This window comes from Hoplias malabaricus, chromosome 1 (genome assembly GCF_029633855.1).
Source record: "Hoplias malabaricus isolate fHopMal1 chromosome 1, fHopMal1.hap1, whole genome shotgun sequence".
In the NCBI taxonomy this organism is placed as follows: Eukaryota; Metazoa; Chordata; class Actinopteri; order Characiformes; family Erythrinidae; genus Hoplias; species Hoplias malabaricus.
In genome coordinates, this window is record NC_089800.1 from 44,070,627 (window position 1) to 44,089,667 (window position 19,041).

The 19,041-nt window shown below is 39.3% G+C and overlaps 2 protein-coding genes across 4 annotated transcripts in view; one reads left to right on the forward strand and one right to left on the reverse strand.

Annotated features, from left to right (window-relative positions):
* mark4b (MAP/microtubule affinity-regulating kinase 4b) overlaps positions 1–9,709 on the forward strand; it is a 44,964-nt gene extending 35,255 nt beyond the window's left edge. The window contains exons 15-18 of one of the 3 annotated variants that reach the window (XM_066663615.1): positions 551–826; positions 2,258–2,340; positions 4,255–4,299; positions 6,544–6,736. In XM_066663615.1, coding sequence (XP_066519712.1) covers positions 551–826; positions 2,258–2,340; positions 4,255–4,299; positions 6,544–6,608 — 469 coding nt within the window. In that variant the 3' untranslated portion in view covers positions 6,609–6,736. Of the gene's footprint in view, positions 1–550; positions 827–2,257; positions 2,341–4,254; positions 4,300–6,543 lie in introns of all 3 variants that reach the window. The other 2 variants (XM_066663604.1, XM_066663625.1) reach the window with 2 other exon arrangements.
* A 463-nt stretch (positions 9,710–10,172) lies between these two features.
* ckmb (creatine kinase, muscle b) lies at positions 10,173–13,463 on the reverse strand. Its single transcript, XM_066663636.1, has 7 exons — positions 13,405–13,463; positions 12,076–12,285; positions 11,827–11,981; positions 11,582–11,714; positions 11,137–11,432; positions 10,653–10,842; positions 10,173–10,532 (listed from the first exon to the last, which is right to left on the reverse strand). Exons 2-7 carry the CDS (start codon positions 12,263–12,265, stop codon positions 10,354–10,356), a joined length of 1,143 nt encoding a protein of 380 aa, XP_066519733.1. The 5' UTR covers positions 12,266–12,285; positions 13,405–13,463; the 3' UTR covers positions 10,173–10,353.
* Positions 13,464–19,041: the final 5,578 nt, after the last annotated feature.

Consider the following 19,041-nt stretch of genomic DNA (forward strand, 5'->3'; position numbering starts at 1 on the left):
AAAGAAAACAAAGTGAAAATGGTTACAAACCAGCGTTTCTGCTCCTTGTGCCTTGAGGCTACTTATTTACAGGAGCGGGTGCTGAAACAGGTCCTTCTCAAACAGGGCTGTGAAGACAGGGTATAAAAATTGCTGATGTTTTATCCTAGTGGAATTTTGACCAAAAGCATGACATTTATATCATATGTTTTAATTAAGGCCCCTGAGTTTGCATCAACTTATGGAGAAGGGCTATAATCTGTCAACAACAATGGAGTCAACGAACTTAGTTTTTTGTCACAATGTGCTTCTTCTTTCCCCTCTCCAAATTGTTAATTTTTTTAGAAGCAGTCTTTATCTTTTTCTATATTACACAGACTTACACAGACAGTCTTAAAAATTGCTTTTAAATATAATTGCTTTGATAACTACAGCTCTGGTTATCATTTTGCGCTATCTCATTAAAAACGGATTTCAAACAGTTGATTAGTAATTCCATTCTGACATAAAATGTGTGCTGTATGTCTTTTCTTTGTATTATTATTATTAATTTTTTTTTTCTTCTTCTCAGCTCATTGTCCCACCGTTTACCTCCAGCCTCTCCCTCCACCCACAGCATTGCTGCGGCAGGGGTGACGACTTCCTCCTCTGCCGAGCGTTCCCGGCTGACCCGAGGCTCCACCGTCCGCAGCACCTTCCATGGGGGTCAGCTCAGAGAGCGCCGGACCCCCACCCATGCCCCGCCCACCTCTCCCACCCTATCCCACGACTCCAGCCCCCTACCCCACGCACGTAGCCGAGCCACCGCCAATCTCTTCAGCAAACTCACCTCCAAGCTCACCCGCAGGTAAGAAGAGACAGCAGGACACATCCTCAACACAATGCGCAGAAGTAGTTTTCAGCTTCGAATATGTAAATGTTAGGTGATTGAATCACTCTTTTTTTTAAATATTTTACCTCAGTGAGCAGGGTAACAGTATGCCATTTAATTCTGCTTATTCAACTGTGTAAAATCCGCTAATCGATTGTTAAGTGTGCTTTTGCTTCATTACCAATTGTTGAGTGAAATGTAAACAAACCAAATAAATCCATAGTGAAGTTATTTACCTTCTTGAGCACAAATGAACCACAAGGATTATTTCATATACATGGCTTAACATTGCTGTAAAACAAAACCTTACACCACTTTTTATACCAGTTGCAACATATCCTGGGCCTTGCCTTTCTCTTTAGGAAGTGCCCTGATGCCATCTTCAGGTCTGCTACATGAATTAATTAGCACAAGTGAAGTTTATTAGTTTAATGATCAGAGGGACAAAGGGCCAAGTGAATTTACCCAGTACACATATTACATCACAGAGCCCTGTTGCCTTTCTTTTTTTAACCAAAAAAAAGCAGATAAAGCTATTTATAAACAATATCATGAAAATAAAATTGTGCATAATAATAATAATAATAATCATAATAAAAAGATATTCAACAATGTCTTTCATACATGATTGCTTTCCACCTGATAGTCCACCTGGCAGTCAGATTAATAAAAAGAAATATATCGCCTCACAGTTTTAAACCAGTGCTCATAACCAAAGTAATTACTCAAAAACAATGCTAACATATTCAACAGTGAATGTATTCCAAATAAAAATGTTACTTTTAGATCTTCCTTCATCCTCTTTTACTGAGAGCGACCAGTAATTTTTTTTTTTTCCGTGGTCGTTCTATACATTTTTATGATATTGAATATTATATTAATCTTATGATATTTAATATCTTATGTTATTAAATATATACATGTTCTATGGGGCAGCTGATGATCCAATAATTATGTAAATAAAAACTAAAAGTGTCTGTTAATATGGAAACAATCAACAAACTGACATTAAAAATGGCTAAATATAATTTATAACTATCCTAACCGAATAAAACTTTACCAGTTACTAGGATTTCTTAAATCATTAATACCAACCTTACCATATGATTTTTAAATTCAGTGCCAGGTTTTTAATGCATTTTCAAAACAAAGTCCTTCCAATAACCACCACATTAGGAAGCTTACTTTGCATTATATCCTCCTGCATTACAATAACCAACAGCTTCTAACCCCCAAATCCCTACATATCCCTGTTTTCTTTAGCCCTGGCTAAGGTTAGGGGCTCTGTATCTTTTTATCCTTGCCAGTCAGCAACAGTCTTATTTCTCTGTCAATCTTCCTTCTCTTCTATTTTTTCTTTCTCTTTTTGTCACGCTGTGCTCCTTCTTTCCCCTCTCCATCTCCTAGGGTCAATCTTGACCCCTCTAAGCGTCAGAGCTCAAACAAGTCCGTCTCGGGCTGCCCTCTTCCACACGGATCAAAAACAGTTAGTAAGTCTTCTTTCCCATCTTTCCACCACCTTCTATTTCCTTCTCTCTGCCTGGGCACCTCCTCCCTGTCAGTACTCCATCTCCAACACTGTTCTGTTTTCACTGCAACACTGGAGCTGGGTAGAGATCCCCCTTGTGGCCACATGCAGAAGAGTATAATATCACAACAGGAAGTACTGTTGAAATGCATGACACGCAACCTGCTGCAATTTTAGAGGACAGAATGTTACTAACGCCTTCAAGCTTGAGGTGAATGAGTAGAAGGCCTTTGATTTGGTTTCCAAGGGGTGCTCTACAATACAGCACCATGGACTGCATCCATCTGCTGTGTTTGTTCATTCTCATTCTCTCTCCTGCACCACTCTCACACAGGTGGCATGCTTGGCTTGACCCTAGTCGTGTCATGATTCATTATCTGGCTCAATTGTGAAAAGTTATTTTGAAACTTAAGTACAGTAACCGGCCGTCCACCTGTTAGATGTATACATTTGTCAGTTTTACTGGTTTTCATACAGTAATTCTTATCTGAATAAGATGTACTCTGCCTGTGCCTGAGTATTTCTTTTGCTGAGTATAGTCTCTGTGCTGCAGCTAACCATTACTAAGTTACTAAATTTGCATGCGTCAAAACAGAAAATGCTTGTGAAATTGCTGTACCCCATTAGCTTGGGGAGCTTTTTAGCCAATAACTTAACAAACGGTTATTTGCCAGACACTTAACGGAATACAGTTTGGCAAACTGGTTGCTTTGTGGCATGTTTTACACACTGACAGGAACAAGGAAACGTTCAGCTTAATCTTTCAAGCAGTGAAAAAGCTGAGCAGAACCTGACAGTTTTATGGCACCAATGGCAACACAAAAGCACAAAAGGCTAGTTCTGTAGCACAAATTGTGACTTTTTTGCAACTTGTCAGTAATCTAATCTAGTATTCAGATTTCTTAGACTTTTTTACCTCTATTTTTCAGAACTGTTGTGTAAAAACAATAGAGAAATCAAGGCCATATTTTATAGTGAACACTATTAAAACCATCTGATTCTGTGCAAAACCCTCTGACTTTTCTATGACTTAAACAAAGGCCATGGATAGACCTTTTGATTCTGCATGGTGTCGTTACCACCACAAGAGTACTAAGTTTTGTATACATGGACAAGAGCATGGACTAGCCAGTGTCAAGTGTCCAGTCTAAATCTGGGTTGGTTGTGTAAACAGCTTTCCATCTTCATTAGGATCCTATTCCCAGCATGAGGCTAATAGTGATGGCCAGGCACATCTGCTTCCTCTGTGTACAGCAATAAGAATTATATACAACAGTGAGTTTGAAACGTCTCGATGGCTTTAGTCTCTCTAAAACCAAGAGGACATGTTTTAAAGGGCATTGACAGGCCATGAAGGACTTTGCTTTGTCATGATTGCTGAAGATTCAGCAAATGCTCATCATTGCTGTTTGGAGCACTGGCGCTCTCAAGTGGTGTCTGGTGGATTTGCATGTGTACAAATGTATTTGTAGGTAAGGAGTTTCACTGTAACATGCAAAGCAAGTATGTAGAGTTCAGGTTTTAATTATTTAATGTAGACATCTGCTGCACAAGAGGGATTCTGACCTTTTTTTGTGATTGGATTGTGGGTGTTATTTACTGCTATCTTGTCATTGTGGTATTGTTCAGAGGCCACACTGGTGAAACTTTCTGCATCTTCCCAGACACACTTACTGTAGAAAACATCCATAATGTCGGTTTGTATTTAGCTGTTTTCTGTGATGTGTAGTTTTGATGTTTTTGGATTGTTGTTGTGAGGATGTCAGTGAGGCCCTACAGGTACTGTGCCTGCAGTAGGTATTAATATGTCTTTTGAGATCATTGTTGGTCTGCCTGTCAGCTAATTCCTAACATGAACCTTTGTCTTCTTCTTGAGGGTCACAGACGAACCTGAGAGAGTCTGCAGATCTCCGGTCACAAGGTGAGTGTGTATAGACCTTATTTTACCTTTGTCCTCAAATTTATAAGTCATAGCACTTTAGATTAGGCACACTGTATTGTTATGTAATGTTATTTTTACTTTTAATTAATTACATGATTTTATGTTTACACTGGTGTATGTTAGTTCACAGGCGTATGCAGGTGTAATGTTAATAACAGGGTTATTAAAACTGACCAACATTTTAAACTTTCAGTAAAAGTTAGTGTAGAAGTTTATTCGGAGGGTTTTTTTTCTTGTTGGTCTTTTTGTCACAAATTGACTGATAGAAATTAAATAATTAATCATTGAATTTTAAGTAAGTAATTTATGATAAAAAAAGAAGGTTGTGTCTCAGCAGTGGTAAACTGTATTTACTGTTAAAATCAGAATGTGAATGTCAGTGCTGAGGTCATTATGGCAATATAGCAAAGACTTTTAAAGGCCAGTTTTCTTAGCACAGTTTAACTGCTTTAAGAACAGAATATCTGTCGATGTAACATGGCGAAACGCTGAAACCTGTGTGTGCAAAGCTGGCTGTAACTATTCCAACTGACTTTTTCTCCTCCCAAAGCCCCAGAAGCAAAATATCAGGTTAAAAACACCAGGTAACGTCTAACATGTGCTTGGTCTCTACGTAGTTCAGATATGAAGCATATGTGCACGTTCTGTGGTGTGCACTAACTATCAAATATTTTTAGAATAGTCTCCTGCCCTTCCATCTCTCTTGCCCCTTTTAACTTGTAACAGTGTTTGACCCACAGAGCAGTTTCCCACTAGTTCCAATTTTTGCTTGAAATAAAAAACCCATAATTTGGCCGTTCATTGGAAACCCATTTAGGAAATCATTGCCATTAACCTGGAATGGTTTGAAGGACATGCTGTGCACTTGAGTCTAATGAATGATGATCATCTGTAGTCCTTGGCCACATGCCTGTTGTAATTGTACCATATTGCGTGACTGAGAACATGAGTCCATGAGGCTGATGAAGGTAACTGTGTCCATATACTGATCAAATATTGAGTAATTTATAATGCATGTGCCAGAGAGGTTTGACATACAATACACAAGGAAGAATGTGCATATAGAGGGATATATATATGTATTTATACACACGTACACCATAACTGTCTCATAAATTAAATATACAGGAAATGCTCTGTCTTTCTGCGAAGAACCATATATGATTTTTTTAAGCCTGAAATAATATTTTTGGATTCCCATTATTTGAAATAAAACAGTCACTAAGGCATTTCTATTGTTTATTGTGTTGTTTGTTTTTCCAATGAAAACGTGTGCCCACTCTGACCAACATCTCTGCTTCGACTGTAAGCAGTGCTACTAAAAATGGAAATGGCTGATATATGGTTCTTCATTACAAGGGCATAGTTGTATGTGTTATGGCATTAAGGGCAAATACATGTCCGTAATAACACTTTGGTGTTTTGTTCTTATCCCACAAAGTGAAACTCACTTTGCCAGAACACACATGCATAAATTGTGTGCAAAAGTCTTAGGCACCTAAGATTATTAATATTATTATTATTTAAAATAATTAATCTTTTCAATAAGCAGGGTGTTTGTATAAAATGATATATTTACAATAAATACAATAGTAAAAGGATTTTTAAAATAAATTGTAGATATATTTTGACCTAAGGGTGAAGAATAAAGTTTCTTTCCAGATGTTCTTTTGATCGCACGGATTTGTTAAATCAACAGCACACTTGATTTTAAAATACTGGACCGGCACAAGGACAGATTTGGAAAGGACCCAGGCTTTCACATACAGAACCTCACTACCAACTGTAATAACGTTATTTGTTTTTAATTTTTTTTTGTTTTTTTTTTGTTTGTTTTAAGCAAATAAATTCTTAGGTTCTGATAAATAGCTTTTAAATCTCATTTACTTAAGTGCCTAAAACTTTTGTACTGTATATAACATTCTAATGACAATCTTACAAAGGAAAAGGGGAAGCCAGAAAAAGAAGTATTTATCAACAATGTAACGTTCAGACTCCTAAAATGGAAGTTTTAAAGAGGGCAGGGGTAAAAATGGTTTTCTGTTATTGAGTTTTATGTATGGATTTTTAATGCAATATTCTAATCTATTTCTTTATCCCCTCCCCTGTCATCCACTAACACCCCACATACACATCACATCATCCCTTTGTCTCCATGAATTCACCTCCACACCCACCCCCTCCCCATCACCCCCCAAACCTCCCCTGTCCCCTTTCTTACAGTCGCCATCTATCTGGGCATCAAAAAGCGCCAGAGCCCCGGCCCCCCCGATGCGGCTGGGATGTGAGGGTGCAGAGTGGACGGGACCCTGCTGATGTAGTGCTTGCTCTGAGGGAGGCAGCTCAGGGCTGTGGGTGTCAGGTGCACCAGGCCGGCCCCTTCCTGCTGTCCTGCACACATGGCGCCGCCGGCTCCAGAGTGGCCTTCGAGGCTGAGGTGTGCCACCTGCCTGCTGGACCTTCCGAAACCAGCGGTGTCCGCTTCAGACGCCTGTGGGGGGCGCCACTCGCCTTCCGTGACATTGCCACCAAAGTGTCCAAAGAGCTGGAACTCTAAAATCTGCTGAGGGGGTGGAGGGGAGGTTTGAGTGCATGGGACACAATGAAAGACAGGAGGTGAGGAAACCAGGGGTGTTAATACACTCTTTGCCAGTTTGGTCCTGGTTAGTTAATATACTTATTTGATTTAAAGGTTACACATCCTTTACAGAAAATAAATGTGGCAATTTTCTGGTCTTTTTAGTCCAGAAGTTCTAATTAGTCACCAAATTTTACACATTGGGGGAAATTTTTTCCAATGTTTTCCAGGTCAGGTTTTATTTTAATGGGTTTATCTTTTACCCAATATTTTAAATGTAACACTAATTTTGAATTGAATATTTTACTCAGAAAATTAACAGGACAAATAATTTGACCAGGGGTTACCCTACTTTTGCATTTGATTGTATGAGAAATCTAATCTATTGATTAGATTGTGTCTGTAGGAAATTATTCACTGCATAATGGAATATAATTCTCATTTCAATTCAGTATTTTTGGTGCAATTCAGAATTTAAAACCAAAAAAATTACCCCAAATTTATGCAACTGAAAAATAGATTGAAATATCATTATTTTCTGTTATGAGTGATTATAAATTTCCATAATTGATGCAGTAAAATCACCCCTTTAGCTGTATACACCCCTAGGTGGAACTTCCTGCTCTGCAAAACCGAAACCCACCCCCACCTCCTCTAAGCCCACACAGACTCTGAGACGGACTCCAAAATCACAGGCAACTCCGGAGAGCCTTGTGCCTGACACACACCCGCTCAAGCACTCATGTACACGAACACACACACACACGCACGCACGCACGCACACACACACAAACCCACACTCAAGTCCTGCTGAGAGAACACCCTCTTTGCTCGCTGATGTTAAGGGGGTGTTTAGCCAAGTCATATTCTGTTCCAGACGTACCACATCATCTATGCCTTTCACATTATTTCCTTTTAACAGCTGCTATTTAGTTCATATTTCATTGACTTGCACCAGTGGCAAAACCAATTTTCACTTTCATGAAACTGATTTCTTGGAGACCTGCCATCTGCTGGTTCTTCTTCATATTTTGCGTCAACATTATTGTTTATTCTAGGTGGAAAGCTGCCTAACTACAAGTGTAAGAGCTGTCTAACAGGAATAAAAGCTGTTCAAATCTGTGTTGGAGAAAAAGGATGGCTGATTTCTGAGCCACTAATATTGTAGCCATTTGTGTTATTTTTTTTCTGTAAAACATTCTCCATTACACACAGTAGCACTTTAGGGTTGAGTGAGCACCATCTCTTTTGAACTGTATTTTTTCTTTAAAATGGTACGACACACCTGTCGAGCCAAGTCGAATGTGCACCACTCATTTCTTTCTTAAAAGTATTACTCTGGTGAGAAGCCTTTGTTTCATTGGCCAAAAGTGGATCTCACTATATGAACATACGATTGCTGTTTACCAGTGATTTGAAATGAAAATCTGAAAGTAGAAAACATTGCTCCAGCAGAGCTCTCTGCACTGTGGAAAATGATTAGTAATGCATTTGTATGAATCTTTGGAATGTGCAAATTTAGGTGTAGACTTGGAGTCATCTAGCAGTCATAGACGTGCTATTTTTGATAATGTGACAAGAAGTGTCAGGGTGCTACGACATGCCTGCCAAATTCTTCTGTGATACGTTCTCAGTACTGTTTATTGTACATTACTTTGTTTGTACTGTTAACTCAAAAAGCCCCATAAAACACTGTCATTATAACCGTTTTAATGGGTCTGTTTAGTGATGTTATGCTGTTATAGACATGGACTAACCGCCGGAAATCCTTTGTTAAACCTTCCATCAAGGATTATTATAGCTTTGCTGTTCTTCTGAGCACCGTTCTGAAGTTGCTGTGGCACAAGGGCTATCAGTAGAGTTGTATGCACCAAGATTATATTGAGCAACTTGCAAAATATTGAAAATGTAAATGTCTTCTTTTGGGCCTCAAACATGTCACCGGGAAGAGATCCTAAAATCTTCTAAATTGTACATAAATGATTAGTCACTGTATCCAATTCTGTATCCCAGTTTTTGCTGTCTGAAAAAAATTGAGAAATGTATTATTTTTATTTTCCTTTGCTTTGCTTTCATTTCACTGGTTTTCTGCACTGGTGAAATCCAATTGAATTGATTTAAGGTGAACCGTTATAGCTGTGTGTGCCATGCTCAGACGTCCATGAGAAAATCGCTTATGCCTTTAAAAGCAAGGGGTTGGATCAGTTAACCAGAAACCAGACTGTACCAGTTTTCTTACCTCCTGTTTTATAGTCTGAGCCCATACTATTCACCTTGTCTATTACCTTGCATAACCTACCTTGCAAAGTACTTGATCATATTTATTTTCCAAAGACTTAATAGGTATTCTAACAGTTTGGAGGCATAATTAAAAGCTTGGGAATGCCAGCAGAGCCAGGGAACCCAAGTTATTGGTTCAGTAATGAAACTCCTGATATCCGAATCATGATAGCGGAAAAAAATATCTGGTTAACCCGAATGTGTGTATGTGTGAGTGTGCGTGTGTAAGAGGTTACTGTATAAAAGGACAGGTTACACATTTTTCAAAAATAAAACAAACAAACAAATAAACACAGAATGTGGTTTGTTTTTGGCATAAAATGTTTGTCTTTGCATAAAACAAAATGATATAGTAATTGATACTTTCTAACTTGAATATGTCAAATCTTCTGTTGTGGTGATCATGCTAGACCCAGTGCCTTACACTGACACCAGAATAGGAAGTTGCATTGGTCATCTTGACTATAAAACAAAGCATATTCCTTCCTACATATTGCTCAATTGTCACCTTTCAGCAGCATGCACGATTTCAGAGATTTGGACATTGTGTTGTCTGAGAAAAATCTACACATACTCTCACTGCTCCTGCAGAGCTTTGACTCCTTCAGTATGTATAATTGTGAATAAAATAGGTAACTTATGATTGGATTTAGTTTTGCTTTGGAGGTTTTGTTACTTTTTTCTTGTATTCTTGCTGTTTACTACTAATAGTGTTGTCACTTCAGCATTTTTTAATGCTTTTGATTGTGTAATATTATATTACCATTACCTAAAAGCTACTAATGTTGCAAAATATTAACATGTGCACCTGGTATGAGCTGAAAGCACAAATGATGACACCTCGAGTTGATTGTTACATGGGGCTTTTTATTTACTCAATTTGTACAACCAAAAAATGCTTAGGTGAAAACTGCATAGATTGAGTTTCCCCAACTACGCGGCGATTTGATCCCAGGATGTTACAGATAGAACGGGAAAGATGGAAAAGAGGACAGTAAAAAGGAGGGCAAGAAAAATGTTTTAGGCAACAGGGAAAAGATAAAGGTTAAAAAGGACAGGAAGAGAGGGAGCAGGGAGGAGAGTCTCTTGGAAAAGTCAGGCAAGTGCATGTCTCCTGCTTGATGGTAAGGTTTCTCATAAGAACAAATACAAAAAAAAGAAGCACTACTTCCACTTTACTTCTGGGCAGGGATCATGTCATCAATAGACTCGCCCTTCTCCAGCTTCTTCTCCATCTCAACCATGAGCTTGACACCATCAACCACAAGCTGCACCTGCTGAACTTCAGAGGAACCCAGACGGTCAGCATTGGAGATGTCGAATACGCCACCGACAGAGGCAGTGTCCACACCACCTGCATGGGACAAGTGAAAAATGGAAGGTCAAGCAGGTCCAAGGATTCCACTGAGGACTTCTGGTCTAAATGAAGTTGAAAACATGTTGATTTTAAAAGAAATGCTTGTTTTAAATGTACCTGTGCCACGCTTCTGCAGGCGGAGTCTGTTCAGGATTTCCTCAAACTTTGCATGTGTGCTGAGCTTGGGCAGCTTGACGTGCACACCACCACGAAGACCAGTACCCAGGTTAGATGGGCAGGTGAGGATGAAACCAAGATGCTCGTTCCACATGAATCCGTGGTTGTGCTTCTTGAAGATCTCCTCAATCTGTGGGAAGGACAGCAATTTGAGGAATATATTTTCATAGGATAAAATATACTTGTTACCTAAAGCCACACACAAATGAGAGATAGATCTCCATTTTACATTTTAGGACATAGGAGTCCATTCAATCAAGTGACTTACAAGAAGTATGCAAAAGTGGTATTAGGAGACTGGCTGCCCAGACAGCATGAAACTGCCACATGGAGGGCAACTTTGTAAGTTACTACACTATGCTACCATGACAACAAATGGATTTTTATTGTGAAACGCAGGCACTCCTAAACCTTTTGATCTTACCTTCTGCAGACCAACGCAGAACCTCCTGAAGACCTCCTTCATGTTGCCACCCAACTGCATGGAGATGACACGCAGATGGTCCTCCTCGTTTACCCAGACCAAGAAGGTCTTGTTGTCGTTGTGCCAGATTCCTCTTGCATCGGGCCAGTCACGGGCCATACCAGCAGCCAACAGAAGGGGGGAGACAGGCTTGTCAAACAGGAAGTGGTCAGCGATCAGCTGCTCCTGCTCCTTGTCAGTCATGTCCTTCAGGGGGTAGTACTTGCCCTTGAACTCACCGTCCAGGCTGGTCAGAGCTGTAAGAGTGGAGACAAACAAAGAACATTGAACGTTTGGTTCAAATACTAATTGGTGGAAATATCCTTAATTTATTTTTGAATACGTGACTGCTATGGAGGTAGTATACAAGTTACATAGGAGATTTGGTTTAATAACCAAGACTCACCCTCAATGGACAGCTTCTCCACAGCTCTGCGCTCGCCACGGCTGTTATGGGGGGGCAAGGTAAATCCCTTGATGCTGCGGCCAGTACGCACACGGCTGCTCAGAACGTAGTTGGGGTCAAGATCATCACCACCCTGGACAAGGAAATAGGGTGTTTGTTATGAATAAGAGTTACTCTTATTTTGCTGTGTTGATGCAAAGTTGTTGTTGTTTTTTTTCCTCTTCTCTTCCCCCCTCCCCCCATACCTTGAGGTTCTCCCAGTTCAGATCAGTGACGTGCTTGTCTGTGGGCTTGTAGCCACCGTGACGGTCAGAGATGACAGGGTCAAGGAGATCCTTGAAAACCTCATAGGACTCTTCATCACCAGCAACACAGCCCACAGTCATGATGAAGGGGTGACCTATTAACAGAGAGAGGAGAGTGTGGTTGTGCACAAGGTGATAGCATATGCATCATTGCTTTCTTGTTGTTTTTTTTTCTTTTTCCCTTCTTACCAGGGTTGTCCACACCAGTCTGGATGATATCATCCAGAGTGAAGCCACTAGGGGTAGACTTGCTCCTCAGCTTGTTGTAGATGTCCTTGGTCATTGCCTTGGCCATGTGGTTGTTGTGCAGGGAGAGGTCAGGGTACTCCTCCTCCAAAGAGAACTTCATTTTGTAGTCGTTGTGGCAGTTCTTAGTCATGATTGCACTTTTTAGATGACCTGTTAAAAACAAGAAGTATTGTAAGTAATGGAAAAAGGGACTGTGTTTCATCTGTAACACAGGAAATTAATTAAATCTCATCAGATTTTTGAGAAAAGACCCTATTATTTTATGCCCAACAGAATGCTAACAGCAGTTCTTGGCTATTCCTAGCAGTCACAGGTGACATATTTTGTGTTCTGTATACCCCATCCTCAAAGTGACTAGTTTAACATAGTAACAGTCTAACTGTATCCACCGCTTCACATTTCTGTATAAAGAGGTGGGGCTTTGGCTTGCAGACTTGGATGTATCGGACTTCACAAGATATTTTTAGTATGCCTGTCAAACCCTTACTCTAGATAGTGCCTGCACATCTCTTATTTCCATGGGGGTGGTGTATGTGCATGTCCACACCAAAGTTAGACTTTTTTATGTGAGCAGGAGAGATTCTCTTACCTGAACTCCTAATGGTAATTGCAAAATGTTACCAAAAATTTATACCAAATGTTATTACTGTTAACTGAGAACACAGAATTAAAACTCCGTACAACAACATCAGTAATTATCTATTGATCACACTGTTTGCTTTTGCTTCAACACATATTAAATTTCAAAAAGGCATCCTCTCTTTCAAGCAATTTTAAACCAAGCTCTAAATTAGTCATACACTCATGCCCTTTTGCCACAACGGCTGACCTTGCACAACAGGTGTCTCCCAAACAGCTAATTCCAGCCCCAGACAAAAAGACAAGGACATGCAGTTCTCAGACGTCTTGGTGTAGAATTTAGTATAGTTAATCTAGACCACTTCAATGGCCCTAAATCCTTGCACAAGTACATCTATTATTCACTGGGTAGCAACATGGACTAACAGGCTACCACCTACAGCAGAACACATTGGAAGAAATTTGAAAATTCCAACCAGAACTTCAAAAATCTCCTAAAAAAGTGCATCTGGGGCCTCCATATTACTGTTGAAACCGTAGGCATTTAATCCAGGAAGTGGTTTATTACCTTCAAAGCAACAGCATTCAAAAAGGTCAAATTATTTCTTTAATTTTGATCTTTTCATATTTTACCACAAACATTCCCTACCCCCCACCTGTTTTAAACTGTTCAGTCACTGTTGTGATTACCTGCACGAGAGAAAGAGGTAACAGTCCTTGGGATCAGATCCTGTTCACCAAAGCCAATGAAGGGGTTGCCCAACTTTGAAAGATGTCAGACCTTGGTTTATATACTCAGATGCTTAATGCCCATTGGCTACTCTGTGACTGCATGCTCTCAACCTATTGGAGACTGCTGCTCCCTGATAGCAGGTTTAGGTTCTAAAAGGAAAGAACCTCACATCACCCGAGACGGGGTGACAGCTGTCCCCACCCCTTAGAAGTGGACAGTCCCCTTCTGTTCACTGGTCAAGAGACTTGTGTGGTATAAAAGTTGGGGGAAAATTATCCAGTTCACAACCTCCAGTCTAACAGGTAGTGGAAGTCTTTGGGCATTAGGTATCCAATAAATATTCCGGTAGATAATAATTTAAAAATGAGTTAGTAACTAAAAGCCCATGTCAGGGACCTTTTTTATACTGTATATATCTTAAGAGGGGTGAATTCATGTGCATCTGACTTTCCTTTATCCTTATATAGTAATGAAAAAAAAGCAGTTACACTGTGTACAAATGAATATTGAATATGAAGTATTTATTGAATAATACAAACTAATAGCTCTGCAGTCTCAAATATTCGCAACAGAATGGGTTGTACTGAAGAGCTCAGTAAATTTAAACTCTACTCTCATTTGCTCCCACAATTTGTCAATAAAACCCCTCCATTCAGTGGAAGAATTACATGGAAATGGAAGAATTTAGGTGCAGAAACTGCTCAGCCATGAATCAAAAGACTATAGAGGGCTGTGGTAGTGTGTATGTAGTGATTAAACACTTTCAGTAATCTGTTGAATTACTCATTTCAAAGTTTTACTGCCTCTGAAAACATCATCAGCACATCTTCAGCATGGGAGCTTCATGAAATTTACATTGCCAAGCAGCAGCACACAAGCTAAAGATCACTATGCGCAAAACCAATCGTCTGCTGGTGTGGTGTAAAGCATGCCACTGCTGGACTCCTGGAGCAACGGTACTATTCATTAATTACTTCATTCATCTTCTGTGATGGCTTCATCCTGGTCAGGGTCACGGTTGGTCTGGAACATTCCCTGAATCACAGGGCACAAGGCAGGAAAACGTCCTAGACCAGGCTTATTGGTAAAATAAATAATTCAACACTACAAGAATAGTACATTACTGTTTACATGTAATGATGATAATCATTTTCCTCCAGGTGCTCTGGTTTCCTCCCATGATCCAAAAGCACATGTTGGTAGGTGGATTGGTTACTCAAAAGTGTCCGCAGCTGTGAATGTGTGAGTGTGTGTGTTGCCCTGCGATGGACTGGCACCCCCTTCAGGGTGTGTTCCTGCTTTGCGCCCAGTGATTCCAGGTAGGTTCTGGACCCACCACGACCCTGAACTGGATAAGTGCTTACAGATAATGAATGAATGAACTAAAAATTATGGTTCTGCAAGGAGCCTTTAGTAAAGAAATTGGTTCTATAAAGAACCCTGAACACTTGTTACCAATGGAGGATAAATTTTTGGTGCCATATAGAACAGTTTTCTAAAAGGTGCTGTATAGAACCATATATAGCACATTCTCCAACAATCTGAAGAACTTTCATGAGGCAAAGAACTCTTTAATCATGCAAAAGGTTGTTCAAGTGTTCAGGGTTTTATATATATATATATATATATATATATATATATATATATATATATATATATATATATAAAACCTTTTTCTTTATTAAAGAACCCTTGTATAACCATCATTTTTAAGTATGCAGGTTTGGGAGATTGAGTTTTATTCCCTTTGAAGTCTTAAACATATGAAGCCAGAAGTCTAAGGGAGCACAGCTTTCTCTCTCTCTGAGTGGGTAGGCTGTCCACTCTCTGCCTCTGCCCATGTGAGCATCCATTAACTATCACAACAGCTTGGGGCAGTACTCCTAGATGTCCTGTTCTCCTAGTGTGTCAGCAGGAGAAGGATAGAACTGTTGGAGAAAGTGCTTTCCATCTCCCTCCAACTATGGTAGCATTCTGTGATTGGGGAATTTTCTAATTATTGGATGGAACTGACAGTGGCTAAACTAGGGGGGGAAATCCACATTGTCCTCATAATGGTGTCAAGCTTTACATTGCATGATGTTACAGTCAACCGTGGTATGGAACGTATTCATATAATTAAATAAGGGAATGTGGCAATTGATGTGTCAACACTTGTGTATAGTAATGGGATCTGGCAAGAACTCTGTGGTGTTATTTTGAGACTTGTTAGGAGGAATCTCAGATTGTTTAAGTCTCATGACATATTATATGCATCTAAAGTCTATAGTGCACTGGCACACATTATATTAAATTAAATTTTGACTTTGCTTACACCAGCTATACACTCTTAAAAATTAAGGTGCCACAAAGGGTTCTTTGAGTGATGCCATAGAAATACCACTTTTGGTTCCATAAAGAACTATTTTTTGCTAATATATTTAAATGGGTAAAGAACCCTCAAGTTTAAGTAACTTTTAAAAGGTTATTCACACTCATATTTCTTAAACAAATATGGTTCTTTATGGAACCAAATGTGGTTCTTCTATGGCATCTCTCAAGGAACCCTTTCTGGCACCTTTATTTTTAAAAGTGTAGGAAACACTTTTAGTTGCTTGACTACTGCACTTGTCCAGTTTTGCAGGTCCTGGTCTAATGTACTTATTCTGCTCTCTACTTCATTACTAGATCTTTTTACACAGTTGCACCTCACCATTGCAAAATTGTACACTATGAAAGACATATTAAGACATAATTATACATTAAATAGTATGCATCATTTATGAATCAATTATGAATACTTTCATTACCATACTGAACTAGCTCTGAAACAAGGGTGAAACTTGTTTAGTTCTCAGAGATATAAACTTAAGTCAGTGTTATTTATCTGAATTAGGTTTAATCTGCCACATCTTGAAAATTTGTTATGCATCCCATTCTCCATGTACCTTTTAACAGTATTTAAACCCTATTTTTGGATTTTCATCTTACTTACGAAACTATATTCTATAAATCTCTTAAAATGACAGACTGGTACTTAATTGCCATTTTGTTTAGACATTAATGGAGAGTGAATTGGAAGCTGAATTAAATTCTGGATTGTTGTTTGTTTGGATTCTTTCACTGCTGTCAGTGTGAGGTGTGAAAGCTTAAGGCTTCAGCAGAGGAAAGTGAGGAAGCTAGAGCAGAAGTGTAGGCCAGCACTGCCTCCAAAATTAGTGTCCAATAGGCTCCAGCTGCTTGGCACTGAGAAAGGACAGTTACATAAGAACTGTTACGATTAAGGGGCAGACGGGGGCTTAATCATGTGGGGGTTCCCATCCTCAGAGAAACCCCACTTTCACCTCCCAAAGTGAGCAGTGTGGGAGGAAAGTGATCTGAGGTGATCTTCACTGCTTTTCAAAATGTAAAAGTTGTAAGATTTATGTATCACTACACTCTCAGAAAAAAGGCATGTTAGAGGTACATTATTGATCACTAAAGGTGCAAACAATGTAAATGTACCTTTAAAGGTACAACAGTGTTTAAAAGTCCAGCTGTGTTCCCTAAAGGTACATTGAATTCTCTTCTCCAGGAGGAGAAGTGAGAACTGTGTCAAATAATAAAACATAATATAAGTCCTGGAAATGAAATGGGGCGTATGAAATCAACACAATTTTAAAATCTACAATTAGAATTGGGTACAATAACGTTCCCTAATTAAAGGTACAAATATGTACCCTTGAGGATACCACCACTAAGACAAATTGTCTGACAGAGTATATGCAGCTGCTGCATTTAGATTAATTTCTTTCATGTTTATAAACACAAAGAAAGAAACAACCACATTTGACGTTTGAATTTAAGTTATACACTAAGCCAAAGGTCTGTGACAAATGTCTTCTGAAACCAAGTCTCATAATAAACCTTTAGTTCATTGCAAACTGCTGTAACAACTTCTGAATGAAAATGAAATTCAGCCTCAAAAGCATTTGTAACATTTACTTTGTGTAATTAATTGTAGCTCATAAACACCATGTCTCCATTGTAGTGCTTTTCATTTTTTAATGCACCCGTTGTTTTCAGTGGGTAATAAGTCTGGATTTTTAGCACCTTTTACTAAAGAGCCATGCTGTTGAAATTCTTGCATCATGTGGACTGGCCTTATCTTCCTGAAATAAACAAGGCCTTCCATAAAAATAAGCTGTGCTGATGTTGCTCAAACACCTATATACATCCTTCAGCATTAACAGTGCCTTCACCGATGTGCAAGTTACCCAAGCCATGTGTGCTAATGCCCCCTCATTCTGTCACGGATGCTGGCTTTTGTACTGTGCATTTATAACAAGTCAGATGGTTTCTCTCCTCTTTAGTCCAGGGGACTCAGCATCCAAGAAATTTAAAAATAATTTCAAATTTTGTTTTGTCAGACCACAGGACACTTTTCCCACTTTGCCTCGGTACATATTAATTGAGCTTGGGCCCAGTGAAGTTAAATATTATGTGCTGCACATGATAAATCCCAAAGTTCATCACTATTTTTAAGTTAAAAACTTTATTCTTTAATCATTTCACTGTATGTCCATGCAATATTTGCAGAGTGGGGAACACAAATTCACCAATCTTATTTAAATTTTTTATACGTGTTGCTGGCTTGGGGGGCACGGTGGCGCAGCAGATAGTATCACAGTTACACAGCTCAACAGAGGTTGTGGGTTCAATTCTCGCTCCGGGTGACTGTCTGTGAGAAGATTGGTGTGTTCTCCCCGTGTCTGCATGGGTTTCCTCCCACATTCTAAAAACACACGTTGGTAGGTGGATTGGCTACTCAAAAGTGTCCATAGGTGTGAGTAAATGTGTGTGTGTGTGTGTCTGTGTTGCCCTGTGAAGGACTGACGCCCCCTCCAGGGTGTGTTCCCGCCTTACGCCCATAGATTTCAAGTAGGCTCTGGACCCACCGCGACCCTGAACTGGATAAGCAGTTACAGGTAATGAATGAATGAATGAATGTTGATGGCTTCAAATTCATTCAGTCATTCATTCATTCATTTGCTGTCTGTAACAGCTTATCCAGTTCCCTACCTGGAATCACTGGACGTAAGGCAGAGACACACCCTGGAGGGGGAGCCAGTCCTTTGCAACGTGACACACACTCACACATTTACACCTATGGACACTTGAGTCGCCAATCCACCTACCAACATGTGTTTTTTGGAGGAAACCAGAGCACCTGGAGAAAGCCTATGTGGATACAGGTAAAACACACCAAACTCCTCACAGACAGTCACCCAGAGCAGGACTTGAACCCACAACCTCAAGATCCTGGAGCTGTGTGACAGCAACACTACCTGTTGTGCCACTATGTCTCCCTACATCAAAGTCAATATGAAAATATGAATATTTTTAATTTTGAAAATAAAACAATCAGATATAAGTTATAAATGATTTGCATTTTATTGCCTTATTTTTATATACATTATGTTAAGTGTCCTAGCTTTCCTGGAAATGGGTTTGTAAATCAAGTGTACTACTAGTGGAATTTAACAGATCTATGCAATGATGATTCACTATTCTGTTTTAACATATTAATATGCTGTAGATCTAACTCAATTAAAACATTGTTTTGTTATTGTGTA

Excerpts from the sequence above, each read along its gene's own strand:
- ckmb (XM_066663636.1), bottom strand. The coding sequence starts at position 12,265 with ATGACTAAGAACTGCCACAACGACTACAAAATGAAGTTCTCTTTGGAG. Across the intron at positions 11,433-11,581 it reads GGAGAAGCTGTCCATTGAGG|CTCTGACCAGCCTGGACGGT; the intron begins GTGAGTCTTGGT and ends CCACTCTTACAG. Across the intron at positions 10,533-10,652 it reads CCTGCAGAAGCGTGGCACAG|GTGGTGTGGACACTGCCTCT; the intron begins GTACATTTAAAA and ends TGTCCCATGCAG.